This window comes from Macadamia integrifolia, unplaced genomic scaffold (assembly GCF_013358625.1).
Source record: "Macadamia integrifolia cultivar HAES 741 unplaced genomic scaffold, SCU_Mint_v3 scaffold2261, whole genome shotgun sequence".
NCBI classification, from domain to species: domain Eukaryota; kingdom Viridiplantae; phylum Streptophyta; class Magnoliopsida; order Proteales; family Proteaceae; genus Macadamia; species Macadamia integrifolia.
The window spans coordinates 49,948-72,144 of NW_024868599.1; the positions used below are offsets into that span (position 1 = coordinate 49,948).

Below are 22,197 nucleotides of genomic sequence, written 5' to 3' on the forward strand. Positions count from 1 at the left end.
TATTTCAAGGGAGGAAGCAAAAGAAAAACAATGGATAGCAGAACAGCTGAGAAGAAGTCAATCTGTAGGACCTAGGCGTGGTGGCCTGATGATTTATGAACAAGGTTCTGGCTCTAGAAGTCGTCCAAGTGTAGATATTGGAGGCACTGTGAAGGGCATGTTTGACAAATTTGCCTCCAGTGGTAAAGGTAAGGGGAAAAGGAGCCCAGAAATTAGAGAGATGCACCATATAAACATCATGATGAAGGGCAACAAAGGATTGAAGAGGCTTTTCAACCAAAAACATTGAGTAAGAAAATTGGGAAAGCAATCTCTAGGTGGTTCCACAGTTCTATGATTCCACCTCACAAAACTAAAGATCCGTACTTCAAGGCTATGGTCAAGGAGATTCAGACATGTGGGAAAAATGTGAAGCCACCCACACCCCATGAAATTGCAGGGCCATACTTAGATACTATTGTGAAAGAGGTGGATGAATACATTGAAGAGTCTCAATACAAGTGGCCTGAATATGGAGTGACCATCATGTGTGATGGGTGGAGAGGACCGACGAGGATGTCCATCATCAATTTTCTGATATATTGTGATGGGAAAACAATATTCCATAAGTCTTTCAACGCATCCTCAGATATCAAGGACTCAATGTATTTGTTTAAATTAATGGATGAAGTTGTTTAGGAAGTTGGGCCAGATTATGTTGTCCAGGTTGTGACTGATAATGCCTCCAATTTCAAAAAGGCTGGTACTTTACTTATGGTGAAGTATCCCACCTTATATTGGACATCTTGTGCAGTCCATTGTATTGATTTGATGTTCAAGGACATTGGTGAAATGAACAAAGTGCAGACATTGATTTCTGATGCCAAGATGATCACCAATTTCATCTACAATCACAGCTGGGTGTTGGCATTGATGAGAAAGTACACAAAAGGTGACTTGGTGAGGCCCGCAACAACAAGGTTTGCAACAAATTATATTGCACTTGATAGTATTCAAAAACGGAGGGAAGGGCTAGTTAAGTCATTCACCTCTAATGAGTGGTTCAGTAGCAGATATGCAACCACAGAAATTGGAAAAACTATTCAAGATCTAATCACCTCAACAAAGTTTTGGGAAAGGATATACCGATTTACTAAGATTATGCAACCACTATTTGTGATACTTAAAGTAGTTGATGGTGATAAGGCACAGACGATGGAAAATATAGTGCATTGTATGGAAGTTGTCAAACAAAAGATAGAAGAGGAGAACCCAAAGTCATTTAAGGCATTTTTGAAGATTATAAATCGTCGATGGGAAAATAATTTGGTTCAAGACATTCATCGGGTAGGTATTTTCTCAATTAAATTTATAAGTTACTTTATTAGTAATTTAATATATTTAATCGTTAACAATAAGTGATATGTAACAATGTCAATGTGCAACCTATTATTTGAATCCAGATCTGCACTACAAGAACAATTCAAGGTTTAGGAAAGATTTGATGGAATCTTTGAAAGATGTTATCAACAAGTTAGCTCCTAATATTGATTCGGCCAAAGATGCAGTTGAAGAGATTAGTAGTCTACTAAACTTACATATTGAATCATTGATTAATATTTAATACATTGAGTGGCATATTAATATGTTAATACATGTATAGGTGAAGTACTTCCGAGAGGCCACTCAAAGGTTTGCTGATCATTTAACTATCTGTGCTAGAGGAACACAACGCCCTGGTAATTTAGGCTTAATCAGCTATCCTTGTATTTCAAATTTATTTCAAACTCCTAATGTTGCAATTATCTTTGTACAGCTGATTGGTGGATGAACTATGGATGGAGCGCCCCAAGCTTGAGGCCAATCGCAATGAAAATATTATCATGCACGGCGTCCTCAAGTGGTTGCGAACGTAACTGGAGTACGTTTGGATTGATACACACCAAACCTCGGAATCATCTGTGTTATGAGAAGCTGGAGAAGCTAGTGTATGTGCACTACAACATGAAATTGAAGATGAAATATTTAGAATTGGAGAAATCAAGGGATGATATTGATGTCAACCCAATTGACATCACCCACATACTCGACGAGAAAGATCCAGTTAGGGGATGGATTGAGGAGACTGAAAATGTTTTAGTGTTGGACAAATTATCTGAAGATCGATGAGAAACCACACCTGATCCCTTTATAGATGACCTCATTAGAGATATAAATGAAGATTTTAAAAATATTGTTGATGATGAAACCCAAGCACTATCAGCTATGGAAGAGGATGATGATAGCTCCAATGATGGCGACATTAGGAGGACGAGATCAGGTGCTACATATAGCGTAACTCAACCAGATAGTGATGATGATGATCAAGACAAGGATGGTGCTGCTGCTGCTGATGATGATGATGATTATGATGATGATGATGATGGTAATGATGATGATGATGGTGGTGGTGGTGGTGGTGGCGGCAGTGGTGGTGATGGTGGTAGTGGTGGTGGTACCACTACATTTCACAGAGGAGGCTGCATTTACACATGCAACCCAAGATAGTCATCATGGTGCTCGCACACAACCAAAGTCTTATAGTCGGAGGGGTAGGCGATCCCACAATCCGAGTGCTACTGATGCATTGATGAGTAGCATGGAGTCAATGTGTATTAGTTCAGATCCTGCTGGTTCCTCATCCGGACATGGACACCATGTATCTTCAGATGCATCTTCAGCCTATGGATATGGGACTTATGCAGGACAATCATTTGCCAATCCAGAACAGTACAGAAGTTCAGATTATACTAATTCCTCATCCGTACACAGACACGGACACGGACACCATATATCTTCAGGTGCTTCTTCAGGCTATGGATATGGGACTTATGCAGGACCAACATTGGCCACTCCTGAGCAGTACAGAAGATTCTACAATGAATGGGAGACCAACTACCATAAATATTTCGACTGGGGTAAATATTGTGCCTATATTCGACAAGTGCAGAATATCATCGTAGTTGCTCCTATTGAAGAAGAAGGTCCTAGCCAAGGATTTGAACCACCACGACACTCTTCAGGACACTCATCATAGTGGCAATGGCAATGAGGAAAGAAAAAACTGTAAGAAACTCAAACCTCATCATTTTGAACATTTTCAACTCAATATATTTGTCTATCAATACGATACCCTCTACTTGAGTATTTATGCATTCTACATGTTATATATAGCTTTTTTTAACTGTTTTTTTATGCAAAAGTATATAAAAATGTGTTTCCTATCTATTTATGTGCATATCTTTAGCGTATCTCCGATATGATATGATACCCTCCGATACGTATCTTAATTTTGACCGACCGATACGGCGACCGATATCGATACTTTAATCCTTGAGTCCCTAGGGACGTCTGATGTAATTTCCCAAAAGTTCTAGTTGAACTTAATATAAGTGGAAAGACCAAGAAATGCTCGTTTCCCCTTCTCCCATCTTCGCTCCTTCCTTTCTCTCTTCTCTCTTCTCTCTTCTTCCCTCATCTCTAACCGTAGTCCTTATTTCTAACTCACTGACAGTAGGGTCAGCTAGCGGGAGGGCATCAACAACAGGTAAGGTTCAACATATTGGGTTTCGACCCTGGTTGAGACCAAAATTTCGAGGAAACCAGGGAAATTTGCCTGCAATGGTGGAAAACTTGGTTTTGATCCCCAAACTGGAATTTTTTTTTTGTTTGACTTTTTGTGCACATCCTATTGTTTACATTTCTAACCTATTCAAAGAATTAGTTTCATGAGAAAAAAAAACACTTAAAGTGATAATTGTGGTGTTGACACAAATCATAAGAGTGGACCCATATTGAGTCTGCACCATGCAGTGAAAGTTATGAAAAAACTGGAATATTTCCCATTTGTGCCGCATAATATATACCCATGTGGTCCGTGAGTAACGATAAAAAAAAGTGACAAACCATCGAAAGCCATCGACAGACAAAGAGCGGGAAGGACCCCAGATATTAGAATGTACTAAAGAAAACAAAGTTTCACTTTTAATATTAGAAACAGGTCAACTTATTCGAGTTTGCTTGGCCAAAACACATGCCTCACAAAAGAAATGACTCGAATTGTAATTTTTAAAAGATGAAAAAATCCTAGCTAAAGTTCCTAAAGGTAGATGCCCCAAACGTTAGAGCCATTGTAGTAACTCAAAAACTCAGAAGGAGACGATGAAGAAGTCTGAAGAGCTTGACTAGAGACCGAAGAAGATCCATCATCTGGCAAATATAGACCACCACGCACTCTATCAAAGCCAATCGTTGCGCCTATCACCAAAACCTGAAAAACACAATAATAATAATAATAATAAAATAAAATGACTTTGCAATTAAGATTAGAGGTAATACTACTAATGGACAACAAGTTAGTAAGAAAAGAAGGAACATGCAGAACTGAGGAATGTGATAAAGTAGGAGAGCAACAAACAGAACCCTCTCCAGAGTTTGGGGAATGGGTCCCATTTGCTAACTGAACCTACCTTTACCAGAGCAGGGAGTCTACTGGGAAAAAAGTGGGAGAGAACACGCTATGTGACCTGATGCCCTAGAGTTAATGATCCACTGGGAGGAGTTAGATGTACTATCCACAAAGGAATACCTAAACTGGAAGGGTCAGAAGCCACAGCAGAAGCAGTAGTAGCAGATGTAGGTTGAGGAGACTCTATTCTGGTTAGAAGGCGTCAGAATGGAAGTAGCTCCTTAAAGAAGAGAGAAGCAGGTGGTGCTGAGTCAAATGGGTCAGTGTGGTTGGCCTGATTGGAGTTGCTGCGTCCTTTACCACGACTCTTACTAGAAGCATCAGCAGGATGGCCATGGAGTTTCTAACAGTGTTCTTTGGTATAGCGTTCCTTAACCACAATAGTCACATTTTATAGGAGATGTTGTAGAGGAAACACCAGACTGTGGTGTCACCGAGAATCTAAGTGCTGGAGACAAGAGCTGATCTCTTTGGAGGAGTAAGGCTTGGCAGTGGAAGCAAAGTAATATGACGACTATCTTCAAAAGCAAAACCAAAGCATAGGATTGCCCTAAAGTGGGAAAAGGATCATGTTGGATGGGGTAATGACTTGTGTCAAATATGACACCAACCCTCTTTATTTATAACAATGGAGAGAAAGTTCTAGAGAATTATAAAGACCATTAAATCCCTTAGGGTCCGTTTGGGAATTGACACTTTCCCTAAAACCAATTATTACAACACTCCCCTCAAGTTGGTGCATAAATATCACATATGCCCAACTTGCAGATAGTCGGATGAAACATCTTACTATTGAGACCTTTAGTAAATACATTAGCCAGTTGTTCACTACTGAGAACAAAAGGCACAGTGATAAGACCCATAACTAGTTTCTCTTTGATGAAATGTCGATCAATCTCCACATGCTTGGTTTGATTATGCTGGATAGGGTTGTGAGCAATGCTACTGGCAGACTTGCTATCACAAAAGAGCTTCATAGGAAGGGTGATAGGGACAGCCAAATATGTGAGAAGACCTTGAAGCCATAGGAGCTCACAAATGCCATGTGCCATAACACAGAACTCTACCTTGGCACTTGAACAGGCAACCACAGCTTGCTTCTTGCTTTGCCATGTAACAAGGTTACCATCAACAAAGGTGTAATAACAAGTAGAAGACCTATGGTCATTAGGGGAACCTGCCTAATCAACATTTGTGAAGGCCTCCACCTGAAGGTGATCATGAGGAGAAAAAAATATGCTACGTACTAGGGTAGATTTCAAGTACCAGAGAATACGCAACACAATTTCCATGTGAGTCGAGTAGGGATCATGCATGTATTGACTAACTAGGCTGACAACAAATGCTATGTCAAGGCATGCATGAGAAAGATAAAGCGCCCCACCAATCTCTGATATCTCCCTTTATCCACAGGATCACCTTCCTTGCCACTTAGGTGACCGTTAGCTTTAATAAGAGTGTCTATCAGCTTACACCCCAACATACTTGTCCCAGAAAGAAGATCAAGCACATACTTCTGTTGAGACAAGTAGATCCCACGAGAAGACCTGGCAACTTCAATGCCAAGGAAGTAAGGAAGCTGTCCTAGATCTTTGATCTCGATTTCCTCACTCAAGTGAGGTGAGAAATTTCTACCAGATCATCACAAGTAATCACGATATCATCTACATAGACTATTAAGATAGCCTCCCACCAGATTTCTTGATGAACAAAGTGTGGTCAGCACTGCTTTGAAAGTAGCCTATACCAATCATAGCCTTATGGAAAAGCCCAAACCAAGCATGAGGGGATTGTTTCAGCCCATAAAATGCATGCTTCAGTTTGCACACCTTCCCTTGGGTTTTAGAACAAGTGAACCTAGGAGGAATGTCCATATACACTTCCTCCTCAAGTTCCCCATGAAGGAAGGCATTCTTCACATCTAGCTGCTTGAAGAGCCAAATCTAAGTTGGTGGCACAAGCTAAGATAATACGATTTGTGTTCATCTTAGCAACTAGAGCAAAAGTCTCCTAGTAATCAATCCCATAAGTTTGAGTGAAGCCTTTGGCAACAAGTCTGGCCTTGTACTGATCCACTGTCCCATCAGCCTTCTATTTTACTATAAAGACCCACTTACACACAACTGTCTTCTTTTGTAAGGGAAGACACACCAGATCCCATGTGTTATTCTTCTTCAGAGCCATTATCTCTTTAACCATAGGTGCCTGCCATTGTGAGTCTGGACTCACTTCCTACCAGGTATGAGTAATAGATATAGATGAAAGAGAAGACACAAAACTATAATAGGAAGGAGAAAGTGAGTCATAAGAAACAATTTTAACAATAAGAAATAAAGTACAAGACCTAGCGCCTTTACGAACAGCAATAGGGAACTAAAGAGACTGATCAACAGACGAAGGAGAATTACCTGGGTCCAACAGGACAAGATCAGGCTCGAGAGGAGACAACTGGCAAGGTAGGGTAGATATTGGATGTGTAGTGGTCTGAGTCTGCTCTCTGCGACTATAGACACGTATCTCTGGCCGAGGTAAAGTAGGAGTGCCACTATCCCCCCTGAAACGGGATAGTGGCAGGGATAACAATTTCAAGAGGTGGCAGCACATCTTCCACAATAAAAGGAGACTCGCCCTGAAGATGTGCTGCAGTGTAGTATGATGTAGATTCGTGAAAGACAACATCCATAGTCCCAAACCAACACCGAGTGGGAAGATGAAAACACCGATAGCCTTTCTGAGTAGGAGCATATACCCAAAAGAAATGCATCGGAGACCACGAGGATCAAACTTTCCAAAAAGATGATCACGAGCATAGCAAACACTACCGAATACCTTAAGAGGAACAGGAAAAGCAACGGAACCTTGGAGAAGATCCAGAAGGGATCCAGAGAGGAGCGGAAGAAATGGACCCAAGAAAGCATTTGGTTGATAAGAAAGGAAGCACTGAGAATCGCGTCACTCTAGTACTGGGGAGGAACATGCATTTCAAACATAAGAGAGTGTGTTAACTCACAAAGGTCGCAATTGTTCCGCTCAGTAACCTCATTCTGAGCTGGTGTATCCACACAACTAGTCTGATAGATCATCCATTACCGGAAAGGTAAGCCTGAAAGGACCCTTCAAAGTATTCACGGCCATTGTCGCTTCAAAGGATCTTAATGGTAGCATCGAACTGAGTGTGAACCATACGATGAAACTACTAAAAGCAATAAAAGGTCTTGCCCTTGGTTCGCATCATATAAAACCAAGTGGTCTGAGAATGACAATCAATAAAAGAGACAAACCACCGTTAACCATTAACAGACACATAGCGAGATGGACCCCAAATATCAGAATGTATCAATGAAAAAGGAGTGTCACTTTTATTTCCAGAAACAGAATAAGTGATCCGAGTTTTGTTTGACCAAAACATATGCCTCACAAAAAAATGACTCGAATTACAATTTTTAAAAGAAGGGAAAACCTAGCTAAAGTTCCCAAAAGGGGATGTTCCAACCGACGATGCCACTTTAGTAACTAAGAGATGGAAGGTAGAAGAAGTTTGAAGAGCCTAACCAGAGACTAATGTCGAGTCATCATCAAGCAGGTATAGACCAACACACACCCTACCAGAGCCAATCGTTGCCCTTGTCACCAGATCCTGAAAAACACAATGAGATGGGAAAAAAAGTGACTTTGCAATTAAGATTAGAGGTAAGACTATTAATGGACAAAAAGGTTAGTGGGAAACGAAGGAACATACAATACAATAGAAAGGGATAAAGAAGGGGTACAGCTAAGAGAGCCCTTTCCCTAAATAGTGGAATAAGTCCCATTAGCCAACTTAACCTTACCATTACCAGGGTAGGTAGTGTAATGTGAGAAAAGAGGCAAGCAACCTGTCATAGATCAAAACCCTCAGAGTCTATAATTCAAGGGATAGAAGGGATAAACATAGTATGGCCACAGAAGGAGATACCTGACCCAGAAGGGGTGGAATGAGTATAGCTCGCAGTGGCTAGTGCAGGAGAGTCTGGAGGTGTTAAAAGATGTCAAAGGGCAGTAAGCTCATCAGATGATAACAAGGCCACTGAGGTGCTAGGATCAGAGTCAGAGTCAGGGTTCTCACTATGGTTGGCCTACCACATAAGGTAGTTTGTGCCATCAAGCTTGATAGCACAGGGAGGAAAGGTAGGAAGAGTCATGGTGTCTCCGCGAGTAGAAGCAGACAAGCTGATAGACATGGTTACTACTCATGGGGGCAATGCAAATAGAAGAAACACTAGCCAGAGATAGAGAAAGCACAAAAAACCAGAAAATGCTAGAAAACCCAAAAATCGATAAAAGGAAAAAACCATGAGAAATCAATTTTGGGGAGCTTTAGAACAAATACCTCAAATGAAAAAGTGGTTAGCGCATACCACTACAAGGATAAGGAGCACCAATCGCAACAAACATCAAGACGATTGGAGCATCAAGCAAGGAAAAAGCATCCTGGCAATGAAAAAATGATTTCAGAGAAGAAACCTGAAAAAGTGATAAAAAAGGGGTCTGGGTCTCTCAGATAATTGTAGAAGAGAGTCTGAGAGCCCAGAGGAAGGATGGATGGAGGCTACAAACCCTCTTGGTGGTTTAAGAAGCTCCCACCACGAGAGAGAAGCAAATGAAGAGAGATGGAGGGAGGCGCAGATAGGAGGCACTGGGAGAGAGAAACAAAAAAGAGAAAGAGATGTAGAAGAGAGAGAGCCCTTAGGGTTTCGGATCCTATGGCTCTGATACCAAGTTGGATGGGGGAATGACTTGTGTCAAATATAACACTAGCCCTCTTTATTTATAACAATGGAGAGAAAGTTCTAGAGAATTACAAAGACCATCAAACCCCTTAGGGGCCGTTTGGCAGCTGACAGCCTGACACTTTCCCAAAAACCCATTATTACAATAGATCACGACTCAAAACATGGGCACGGCTCTGATCGTAGACGACATTGAGTCCTTTCAGGAAGTCATAAACTCAAATCTTGTCTTTCTTCTTTCGGAATTTGACAACATCACCAAGTCAAGGTTCAAAATATCGGGTTTCGACCTAGTTTCGACCCTTGGGGAGACCGAAATTTCAGCCAAAATCTGGGAAATTTCGAGGAAATCAGGGAAATTTTTCTGGTCTGGTGGAAACTTTGGTTTTGACCCCCAAAATGTGTTTTTTTTTTCCTGATTTTTTGTCTACGTCCTATTTTAGGCATTTTTAACCCATTCAAATAATTAGTTTCATGGAAAAAACACCTAAAGTTATACTTGTGTTAACCAAAGTTTGCTAATGTATGTTGAGTAGTTGACTGAAACTATATAACATAAGTACATATATAAGTTATTAACTAAAAATGTGAAATACATGATGAAAAGTTTAAAACAAACAAAAACAAACTGTAAGGGATCCAAATTAGATAATAATATTACATAATTATGACTTATCTCTCAAGTCTCAACAGTCAACACTGAAACACTCAAAACTCAAAACTCAACACTTAACACTCAATAGTCAATTCCAAGTAAAGTGTCTAGGCGGTCTAGTCCACGAGCTACACACCACCATAGATGTCGTAGCTACTCCTCTGAATGCCTAGGAGGTTCCAGTCCCTTAGGTAGATTTACTATGAATGTGCAAGATCCAAGTTTAGAATGAAGAATTGATAGCACAAGGGAAAAATCTTGAGTGTCTTCCCAAGTTTCCCACTTCATAGAGAAGAAATAGGGGGAGAGGATCAAAATTTCAAAATAGAAAGCTTGGTTTCCCATTTAAGAATGTTTTATAAAGGTCGATTCCACCCAAAGGGTCGAACTCATTGGTCCACTCGAAAATTCCCACATTTCGATCGAAATGTGAGAATTTTGGTCGATACTGGTCAAATCCAGTGACTTTTACATGGTATTTGGTATCAGAGTCCTTGGATACTGTCAAAATGTGGGAAATTTCGACGATATTGGTGGAAACCTTGAACCATGCAACAAGTGTTGCAGGCTGAAACTCCTCATAGGAATCTAACTCCTACCACAAATACCTTAGCTCAGAGTAGTATTATGACAATGTCAGCTTCTTATATTTAAGCTCTTCCACCCTCTTCTGGAGTTCGAAGATCTGTACATCATTCCAAACTTGGGAATAAGTGTCCTAGGCAACTTTCCGAACCTTGGTAGCGATTTGTGGCTGCATTAAATTGACCAAAAAAGCCATGACCAGGGTATTCTCACATTCCCATTTATCGACAGTCGTACTTGCACCAAGGGGCTTAGTAGCAATCCTTGTGAGATACCCATTGAACCCACAGGATTTAATAGAGATGTTGCACGAGCGTGAACACATCAAATAGTTGGTACTGTCGAGCTTAATAGCACACATGGGAAAGTAAGAAAAGGTTCCAAAAGAAACAGTCGAAAGCTCATACATTGTGAAAGGCCATAAAGAGACTTACAGGGATGAAGTAAAAGTCTAATAACAACCTCAAGGTCCTAAACCGCAAATCGCAGCAGGTAGCAACACCCAAGAAGCAGGATAAAATCTTAAAAAGGATAAAATCCTAAAAGGAAAAAATCGATAAGGGGTTAAAACCTTGATTTAATCGATTTTGTCTATATAGGTTGTCGAAGATGAGAAACTTGCTAATAGCCGTCACAAAGCATATTAAGAGCACCTGAAGCATGCATCCTCACAGTAAATAGATGCAGAGAAGAGGATAAAACAACCCTTCCATAAATCCAACAGGGAGAAAGCCCAAAAAATCGATAGGTGAAAAAGGAGAGAATGGGCCGCTCAGATCATTGAGGGGAGGATCTGAGAGCCCAACAAAGGATTGGAGAGGTGAGAGGAGGCTCTTGATGGTTTATAGAGGAGCCACACAGAGAGAGAGAGAGAGAGAGAGAGAGAGAGAGAGGCATTGATGTCGAGGCGAGAAAGGAGAGAGAGAGGCAAGAGATCTAGGGTTTGGATCCCTGCTCTGATTCCATGTTGAATGGTGAATGACTTGTGTCTATTGGGACACAAGCCTCCTTTATTTATAATATGGAGTGGAATTCCATAATTAAGTGCAAGACAGAAATATCCCTATAATACAATTCTACCCTTATACCCAATTTAAACAATATTGCTAGTAATCTAGTATTTCATCAGAGAATTAAGCATATTGAGTTGATTGTCATTTTGTTCGAAATGCAGTAATGAAGAAATTGATTTCTACTCCGTTTGTCAATTCTAGCAATCAACTTGGAGACTTGTTTTGAAATTTATTTCTCCAGGGGTGTTCCAAGCTGGGCATGAGTGATATTTATGCTCCAACTTGAGGGGAAGTGTTAAGTTATGTGTTGTTGACTATATGGGTTTAGGGTGTGTGCGTTGATTCTTAAAGTTTTATGAGTACTATTGTCATAGTCTTTATTTGTTATACTCAAGTTCTTAAGTTGGTTCTGGGATGTGGACCCCAGTCTTTAGGTTGTAATTGCTTCTTGATTACCATTAATAGATCCCCCCCACCCCACGGTTTAAATATTCTGCTCACTTCTCAAGCCATGGGATGTGTTCTCTTGTCTTCTACCATCTTCTCTTCTTCTCCTCAACTTCTCTCTTCTTATGTCCAGATACTGATTCAGGTTCTTTAATTGTCACAAATATGAAGGAATGTGACATTTTGATTATTTCAACCAAATTTTGACATGATCATTTATTTTCCTCATTTTGACACCATATAGTATTCTCTGTATTTTGCATGTGATTTTGTTTTGAGGTCAATCAAAACTGGAATATTTTTCTGAAATTCAACCAATTTGATTGGAATTTCAAACATTCCAGTGAGACCTCCTAATATTATTGTCTCTTGGGGTTTGCCCTCATCTATTTTGATCCCACACCTCCAGTTGCTTCGGCTTTGTAGTTTTCCCTCTCTCCTCCCCTTTCCCTCTGGATCTCTTGTTTTGTCTTCTTCTTTTAATATATTTTTTATTCATCCAAAAAAAAAAAAAAAACACTAGAATAAAGGTCAAACTCATCTAGACAAGAGTCTGGATTGTTGATTGTCATTTTGTTCGAGATGTGGTCCATCCTTACTTGTAGTTAATTAATAAGCAAAGTCATCCAATTAATGAAAATCTAACCCTCTAACCAGAAAATAGAGAAAGAAACAGGAAACAACTTAATATGGATCACAGCAATCAATAGAAGCACATCAAGTGTGACCAAGTTATCAGGAAAGTGGAAATGCATTACGACCATTAACCCTCTACTATTAAGTAATCGAGGCCACACCCAAGGCACATCTCAGTTAGTTCCATACCTCATCTAAGTTATCCCCTCCCTTGATGAGAACAGAGTAATAAACCTTTTCAGGTTTCCCATTAACAGTCTCCTCTCTCTCATCAATGTAAGCAACACGCAGCGATGGATACCTGTAAAGTTTTAGTAGATTGAGTGAAAATTAATCAATAGATTTGCATCCAGAGAAAGAACTTCTAGCATTCTATTAAAAAATTTATAGCTTACTGTAACATGAGATTTAAAATGTTTTGGTAACAACTGCGGTCACGAGGTTCACTGGATATTTTCAGTTGGCCATAGATCTGACAGGAGACAACATAGGTGAACTTCATATCTACAACAGCTTGTGAATTAGGAGCAAGAGCTCTTTCCTCCCTATTGTTTACATCCACTGCCCTGTAACCACCAAAAATTTCTGCAGTAGCAAAAGTTATAACTCATGAACATTCATTTTGGTCAATGGCCATTCAGATGGTTACAAAGGAATATCAAAATTATATAAATAAGATGACACTGGGGAGTGAGGGGAAGGGGAGGAATCTGTGGAAGAAAACCCCTTACTATGGTCCCCCGCCATATCCAGGAAACATTGAAGCTCAAGTGCCTGCCTATAATACATCATCCCTCTCACTGGATAAAGATATAATGATATTAAGTCAAGGTAACAACATAGGGAAAGAAAGGCTGCAAGAGTTCTGTGGTGTCCATACCTGTCCTCGAAAGAGTCTGACCTCGGTAAGATACCCACTGACGAGTTAAATCCATCTTGTCTTTTGCAGCATCACAAGTCTTTGGATCCATAAGACGTTCCTGGAAATTGCTCCATTCATCTAGTTTGCAGTCACCGTGAACACAGATACAAATAAAAACTTGATTGTATCCACATTAATTCCAGACAAGGAAAATTACAACACATTAAACTGCTGTAAGAGTTACCAGGATATATATTCCGTAGGTAAAACAAAATTGATATTCCGTCCTCATTCTCTTTCTCAAGTTCCTCCTCAGAATAGTGGACATCTTCTTTATAATATGGCGTCAAGACACTATACCATGGAGGAAGCAGTAAACATTAGAGTGAGTAATCTCCCATCCACATTTCAGAGATCGAAAAATCAAAAGTGCTTATTGGTGCAGGCAAAGGTATGTTATGGAAAAGCCTACTCAATTGAAGTACATCTATGGCTATCACTCATAGTGAAGTATACAATAGTGATGCCAATTAAACGGGAGAAAGAAACATTCAAAAAATAAATAACTAAATAAATGACAAGTGAAGTATGTTTAAGTCTTTCTACAACACTCTACCGTACAAAAATGGCTGCTCACCAAATGAGCCTCCCTCTCCCATGACCTGAACCCATGCCCCTCCCTCTCCCACCACTGGCAACCACCGACGGTCACCCCTCAACCCCTGATCCTCCTTCCTCTTCCACCCCTATTCCTCCCCTCCTCTCGACAGTCGTCCCTGAACCTCTGTTGTATCTTCCTCTCCCTCTCCTCCCTCCTCCCAGCCTCCCACCACTAGCCACTCTCTTTACTTCCACCCTCCCTCCTCCCTTAACTCCATCCCTGTTGGAATTTCCCCCCCCCCTGGGGCGCTTCTGGAATCTGAGATCAGCAAATGGAAGAACTGTGTCGTCGGTTCCTTCTTGGGCAGCCACCCTCCTTTTACTGTTGTTGAGTCCTCTCTCCATAACCAGTGGAGGCCCCCGTGTTCTCTTTCCATCTTCATGCTCAATAACGGTATTTTGATCTTCAACTTCTCCTCCCCCATTGACAAATCCGTTGGCATTGATGGCGGCCCTTGGTACGTGGGCAAAAAACCTATTTTCTTGCGACAATGGGACGAACGCACCTCCTTCCTTTGTTTGGAACTGACTTCCATCCCTCTTTGGATTTCCCTCCCCAACCTTCCCCTTCACTTCTGGTGTGTTAAGGGCCTCAGCCTCATTGGTTCCATCATAGGCAAGCCGCTCTACTCCGACAAGCAAACGAAAACCATGGATCGTCTCTCCTTTGCCCGAATATGCGTTGAGGTTTCGGCTGACCAGGTTCTGCCCTCCACAGTCACCATTTTAGACGGAGATGAGTACTCCTTTGAACAAGAGATAAAATACAATTGGATTCCCCCTCTGTGTAACACATGCAAATGCTTTGGGCACTCCATAGTGCTTTGTGTTAAAAAAAAAAATTAAAAAACACGGTAGTTGGGGAAAATCTTGTGGATTCAATCGAAGGCCCTTTGATGCCTGTCTTCATGCTCCTCTCGCAAACTCGTCTCTAGCTTCCTGATAACCCCAACGTTGATCTGCTCCCTAAGAGAAAGCTTATCAGGAGGAAACGATATAGGAATCACCAACCTCTGGCTGTGAACTCCGACAAACTTGCTTCTCCGTCTCGATTTGTTGGTCCAATGGAAGATCCCGTCAGCAATAACCGCTTCTCCCTGCTGGCTTGCCATAATGAACCAGATGCTTCTTTAGCCCTGTCACCTCATCCCACTCCCCCACGCCAATTCTCTGACCTTCTTGTCCCTTCTTCTTCTCCCCCACTGTGCTGGCCGATAGCTCATATGCCTTGATCACTGAACCATACCTCCTCCCTTCTGTCTCCTCTACCTGTGTCCTCCCCCCTCCGCTTCCCCTACTTCCTTTGATACTCCCTTCGACGGAAATCCTCCGTACTTCTGTCTCTACCTCACCTTTTATTTCTTCTCCATCCAACCCCAACCGCTCGGTCCAACCTGAACCTCCTTTCATCCCTCTCACCATAGTTTTTAAGGCGTTGGTAAGGCGACGCCTTAGCAGTTCCTTGGCATTGATGTGGTCTATAGATGGTAAGGCAGTGCTCCGCCTTATGTGAAGTGGCGCCTTATGGGTTTTTTTTTTTTTAAACACATTTTAAAATTACTTGATGAAGATTCCAAATATAGATTTTTTATTGGTAGGTATATTGTTTTGTTAACACTTGAGATGTATGGGATCAGCTTTGCTCCACCAAAAATAACCAAAACAAACAAAACAAAAACACGATTCACAAACAGGGTTTGGATTTTGTCAAGGGTTTTAAGAAAGGGCTTTGAGAAGGAATCAAGAAACAAAGAAGAACCACTGATCCAGGCGACCATTTTGCTCCGGCAACTGTGAGTTTGCTCTGGCAACGGTGAGCTTCTTCTTCTTTGACAGGAGTAGAAATATAGTGGATGACCTTAGGGATTAGGCACTCATTTTGGCATCATAGAGGTAAGTATAATAAATATTTGTGTTTTTTATGTCTTCTTTTCTTTATATTTATAATTTTGTTTCATAATTATGTATTTATATTATACGTTAATATGATTGATGATTGATGATTGATGATTGATGATTGATGATTGATGATTGATGAAGATGAACTTAGTTTATTTACTTTATTGATTTGTTTTCTTGATAAATATCTTACATTGGTATGAATATGAACCTTTAATATTTATTTAACATATGAGTAATAGGATTCAACTAGGATTTGAGCCAAATAGATTGGTTTTATAAAAAAATTACACATGAACGCTTTAGTCGATAAGGCGACGCTTTATGCCCGCCTTCTCGCTAAGGTGCTCCGAAAGACCCTCAAACGCCTCCGTCTCCTTACCGCCTTAAAAACTATGCTCTCAACCAGTTCCTTCCGGTTCAATTGCTCTCCAAATTCTCCAATTATCCTTCGAACCACCCACTCTACCCAGGTAATTTATATAAGCCGACCCATCCCATATCAACCCACTCCGACCCGAAGACAGTTCCTAAACCGCCTACATCTGGTAATTCTGTTGTCCATCCTACAGCCTACCTTCGACAGTGATTTCAGGCCTATCCATTGACTAGAAATACTAGTTCTGTAAGTTGATAAAACTGTGCTTAAATTTCTTCTTCTTCTTCTTCTTTTTATTTTTTTATTTTTTTATTTTTTTATTTTTTTATTTTTTTATTTTTTATGAAGGACCATTACTCTCAATTCAACCATCCATTGAGGCTGATCTTTTGAAGTGTTAGGGTATCCTAGACCTTACCTTTGACTGAAGTTTGAGCCCCATCTGAGGTGCCTGTCGGATGCTAGTGTTGGCTGATCTATAGTTGCTATTTTGGGAGTGCAACTGTAACTTCAAGTCTGGTCATCAGTTGTAACTGAGATGTCAAGGGATTCAAATTGTGATTATTACCTACTATGATATCAATTTGAAAAGAGTCTGACCTAGAGTTCAAGGGTTATTCATAGTTTCAATAGTTGCAGCAAGCTGCCATACACAGTGAATCTACTGAGGGTGTCAATTCAGTCCTTGGACTGTGACAAAACCATGTGGGTTAATACTAGTGTCAACCCCCTACTGATTACCTAATTTGGAGGCCTATTACTGCCCTGTTGCTGCTGTTAATTAAGAGTATAACCTGATGTACTACAGTATATTTGATCCGACCATGGGGATGGGAATCCAACTTGCTGCTTGGTGGATCCAGCCCTATCACATTTGCTCACTGTTCACTACACCTGGGTCAAATTGTAGCGTGCCTCTTACGAGGGATGCCTTAGCATAAGGTCGAAAATATAAGGTTTTAGAATCCATGTAAAAAGGGTTTGGCTAAAGTTTTTTTGGTGCTGGCTGCCGACCTGACGCAATGACCCTCTCACTTTATCCTGGCTTGGGACCAGAGGCAAAAACACAAGTTGAGAGATCTGTATCGCCCATGATAACACTAAGATATGTATTTTTGTTATCCAGAGTAGAGATCTGTTTCAGCATGATATTATGCACTCTTTACTTGTGGAAACAGTTTCATTGCCAATATAAATAATAGAAGACTAGGACCTTTTACTCAAAAGGATCAAACCTGAAAGATAGCATATTCCGGACTTTTGGAGCATCTGGCATTTTCATAAATAAGGAATTAGTAAAGAAAGTGATGCGGCGGCGTGCTTCCAAATTCATAGGCACATCTATTGCAGATTCCCTAACAGTCAAAAGCAAATGAATCCTAACAACCTGCAAATAAAAAGAAGGAAACTCATAACAAGAAGAATAAGGTGATTGGCCATAGAGGACACAACATATAAGGAAACATCTAAGGGCAGGATCAGCCATCTAAAGGAACCCCACATTGGATTGGAAAAAGATCCTGAAAAGAACATAATGAAATAGCGGGATAACATGTGGTGCATTTCCATTGGAGTGTGCTGTAAACAGCTGACCCCAATGTCCTAGTATTGCTACAAGATACTATAGTTCAAATGCCGATAACAAGTACAGGACTACAGGTGTACCTTTTCCATCCAGGATTTATTCTGCATTAGGTCAAGGTTTATCTTTCCAAATCTTTGTTCTTGTTTGTCATTGTCCTCTGTCCTTGCATAAGCTCTTTCCATGATTCTAGAAAACGAAGGGAAAAAGATAATAAGATATGAGTCATCAAGCCACATCTGGCAGTGGCAAAGTAACAATTTAACAGAATCTTACTTATGCCCATTAACCATGACATCCTTCGTAATGAAATCCATAACAACCGTAAGGGCAACCATTATTTGGGTCTTATTTGACTCAGCATCCTCTGGATCAGCTTCCTGTCAATACGAGATATTAAGCATGCAAATGGATGATACCAATGAGGATAGAACTTCACTCAGTACTGAACAATAAGAAATAAGGGATGTGAAACAAGTTCACTACCAAATAATTTAGAAATATCTTCAACTCATCGCAGAATTCAGGCAGTTCACTCATCCTGAATTCCTGCAAGAATCTTTGGTCCTGTATGCTAGAATCCACTTCATAACAGATGTGTCTGACAAGCCTGGTTTGTAAGCAAAAAAATCCATAAAATCATGAGTCATTAATTAGAATGAGAAGATTAAGTAAAGAGAATGAGAAGATTAAGTAAAGATATATTCTTATAACAAAAGCAATGTTTACATAGGAAAGCACTATTTCTCACATTTTATCCTCATCATCACCCAAAATGCCATACAGTATATCTCTGAGTGTTTCATAGCATTCAATCACTGCAGACTTCATGTAATCATCACTTTTAACCTTGTTAAATATATCATTGTCCCGTTTGTCCGAGATCCACTTGAAATCTCTCACCATGTCCATCACCACAGATATCGACTTAAAAACAAATGGGAGGATCACACTGGGTGAATACCTTGTTCATATTAATGAACATAAGAAACTTTGCACAATACATACATTACTGGCTAGGAGAAAAATTGGCCACTGGACAACAGATACATCACTTGAAGAATATGGTACAAGAAGAAGGTCCCTCTCTCTGGACAAGAAAAAGACAAATAAGAAAACTTAAACCCAAGGACTAAAATTCAAAATTTATTAAGCAAAAGAAATTTCAACCTATTACTGAGCAAGTCCTCCATGCGCATACAATTGATGAACTCATTCCACATGTGGGCGAACTTCGCTATGTTCCTTTTTTCGAAAGACCCATCCTGATAATGCACGGAAAAAAAGACCTAATCATTTGTAATGGCTAGGAATTAGGGATGCAATATATTCAGAGACTGGCCAGAAAGGAAACAATCCGCGTTCAGATCCATAAGATCCCAGTCTGGATCAGATTCTCAGAAGTAGTTCCATGTCCAGATCCATGTGATCCATATCTAATGCAATGTAAACTAAATGTGCATCAGCCAGGTTGGTTTGGAACATTTGTGCTTAGTCTTATCCATCAAAATAAGATTAATACATACATCCCCAAATTTCTTAGGATCCACTAACCTAATCCTACTAGGATAGTACTAGGTGAATGGGATTTTAAATTGGATCTGGTATTGAGACTAAGCCAGTTAAATTTAGGCAGATTGGGATGGATCTCTAATTTTGATCCAAACCCTTTATTACTCAATTCTGAAGTTTTCCATTTTTGCCTGTTTTGGGTTCCCAATCCAAACCAAGTTTATGTTCGGAATGGGTTGTGATTAGGGATTTTGAATCCACACCAAAATTACCAAAGCATTCTCTTTTCTTGTTTTCTCGTTTCCATGTTTCCTGTTTTTTTTCTCTTCATTCTTCAATTCAACTATCCTGCTTTTTCTGAAGCTGACTAATCATGCATCAGTTTAAATTTTGTTTGGGTTCAGGATGGATATGGTGGTCCCGACCAACCTATCCCCACCCCTAACAACACTATCAAATAAAAAGATCTTAACAAAAAGATTCATGGAACTGATCTGTTATATTTCACTGTAAAGCTGATTGATAATTGTACACATACTGCTGAGTACTAAAAAAAAATTTTAAAAAAATAGATGTATAATAAATAATTAAAGATTGTGTACTTAAAACCTCTTACCAAGTGGATCCTTCTGACATCCTCGATAGGAAGTGGCACAAGACATTTACTAAAAGCTACTGGCACAGCTTCAAAAGCGGAGCGCAACATCCTAAGAGTCCGAATCTAAAGTAAATCCAAAAAGCATCACTAAAGATCAGCATGATACCTCATTCTCAAAAATTATCATACTCAAATACAGTTAGGAAAAAATAATTTTCTTGTTATTGCGGAACCATTTATCAGTGACCTTTAGTAAATTACTAAGCACACTGTTAAACATTTTCTGAAAGATGTTTCCTAATGGAACCGAAGCAGACTGCCAGTTTCCACTAACCTCACCCATATGGTTGAAGACTCCATGGATACCACCAAATATGGTGGAGAAAATAGCATACCATATCTGTGCATCCATGAAATAAACCTACATGCCAAAAAATATCATGTGAAGATTGAAAATTAGAATCTAACAATGATCAGAATGTGTGTATGTGTGTGTATATATATATATATATATTTTTTTTTTTTTTGTTTGGTGGGGGCGGAGATTTTCTTACCAGAACAATTGGAGCCCATATGGAAATAACACCACCAATATTATACCTTACTGTAAGAGTTTAAGTATATTAGAATATACCAATGCTATTCAAGAAAAGTAAAACAAACTAGTAAAAGAGTAAACAAAAATTTTCCATATGCTCCGTTCGTTTCGGCTCGGAAATTTTCCCTGTAAAATTTTACCTTAAAATCAGATTTTCCATTGTTTGTTTTCTAGTTTGGAAATTTTTCATCTGGTAAAATTTTACAAGGCTTCCCTATTCCGGAAAATTGGATGGAAAATTTACCCTAGAATGTGTCAGTAAAATGACTTGGAAAATCTAACGGGTTTGAGACTCATTCCTCATCTCCTCCTTCACTCTTCCCCCCCGATCACCTTCTCTCCTTCTCATCTCAGAGCCGATCTCCTTCTCATCGTAGAGTGGAGAAAATCTTGGTTGGGATCGCAAGCGACGTTGGTGCGACCATTGAGTTTCTCATTTTCTCCATTCTGCAATCGGTCTTCGTAGCGCTCGAGTGAAAGTTCTGGAATTCCAATTTCAAACTTCGATGTTCTAAGGTTTATTAGATCCAAAGCCAAAGAAAATTTTCATAGACAACTTCGTCGGTCAGTCGCGGACGTCGTTGGATGTGATATTTTCCTTTTTTGTTTGGTCTCAGTCTCTGGGTGTCGTCGAGGGTGAGAGGTAGCAGAGGTAAGTTGCTCTTCTCTCACTCTCACACATTCTCTCTCTCCTTCTGCAATGTCGATCTGTGTTGGTGTTTTTCGTCATCTTCATCTGTCGATCTGTGTTTGGGGTTTTTCTTCTCTGTTTTTATAACTCTTGTGTTGCTTAGAAAGCTACGTTTTTTTGCTTTAATTAATCAGGAAGTCATGAGTAAGGTTGTGGGATTCTTTCGTGCTCCTTTGTCTTTTGTCCTCTTCAGTTTATGTGTCATACAGCCTGCTATAATTATCTGTGAAGCATAGATTCAGGTGTTGGATTATTTTCCATTTTCTATCATTTTTTGTGAGGTCCAAGTTAGAAATTTTGTCCAACAATAACATAAAAGAATTGTATGTTTTCATCATTTAAAGTTTGTAGTTTGGGGGGCACAAGGTCAATGAGATTCTAGTTCACTGACTTTTTAACCAATGGTTATGCTGTTCAAAAGAAACTATGATATCTCTCTCTCTCTCTCTCTCTCTCTCTCTCTCTCTCTCTCTCTCTCTCTCTCTCTCTCTCTCTCTCTCTCTCTCTCTCTCTCAATTATACTATTCAAAAGAGAGAAACAGAGAAGGTGATATGTCATCAAATCACACAATTTTCCAGTGTAAGGAATATTTGGATTGATACAGAAGAAGTTCAAGTTGACATTTACCCTCTCTATTTAATTACAGCTTTAGTACTGCCCATTAGATAGAAAGTCCCTGTATTTTCTGTTATATTTTGTTCTGAATTTGTCTTCTACATTGTCATAGTTTGATGCTTTACTAAACAATGGTGAAGATGTGGGCTTGTTTTTCTGAGAATTGCTTTGGTCCTGGACATAATGTTCTTGGGGAAGAAGGGAAAATG

The 22,197-nt window shown here is 39.8% G+C and overlaps 1 protein-coding gene across 2 annotated transcripts in view; it reads right to left on the reverse strand.

Annotated features, from left to right (window-relative positions):
- LOC122066140 (callose synthase 7-like) overlaps positions 1-22,197 on the reverse strand; it is a 124,437-nt gene that overhangs the window by 39,964 nt on the left and 62,276 nt on the right. For both annotated transcript variants that reach the window (XM_042629966.1, XM_042629965.1), the window contains exons 19-33: positions 20,638-20,687; positions 20,418-20,504; positions 20,102-20,206; positions 19,144-19,238; positions 18,982-19,063; positions 18,725-18,900; positions 18,460-18,583; positions 18,250-18,353; positions 18,057-18,162; positions 17,627-17,778; positions 13,698-13,807; positions 13,472-13,591; positions 13,323-13,391; positions 12,987-13,176; positions 12,781-12,892 (exon numbers count right to left, since the gene is read on the reverse strand). In XM_042629966.1, coding sequence (XP_042485900.1) covers positions 12,781-12,892; positions 12,987-13,176; positions 13,323-13,391; positions 13,472-13,591; positions 13,698-13,807; positions 17,627-17,778; positions 18,057-18,162; positions 18,250-18,353; positions 18,460-18,583; positions 18,725-18,900; positions 18,982-19,063; positions 19,144-19,238; positions 20,102-20,206; positions 20,418-20,504; positions 20,638-20,687 — 1,682 coding nt within the window. The remainder of the gene's footprint in view (positions 1-12,780; positions 12,893-12,986; positions 13,177-13,322; positions 13,392-13,471; positions 13,592-13,697; positions 13,808-17,626; positions 17,779-18,056; positions 18,163-18,249; positions 18,354-18,459; positions 18,584-18,724; positions 18,901-18,981; positions 19,064-19,143; positions 19,239-20,101; positions 20,207-20,417; positions 20,505-20,637; positions 20,688-22,197) is intronic.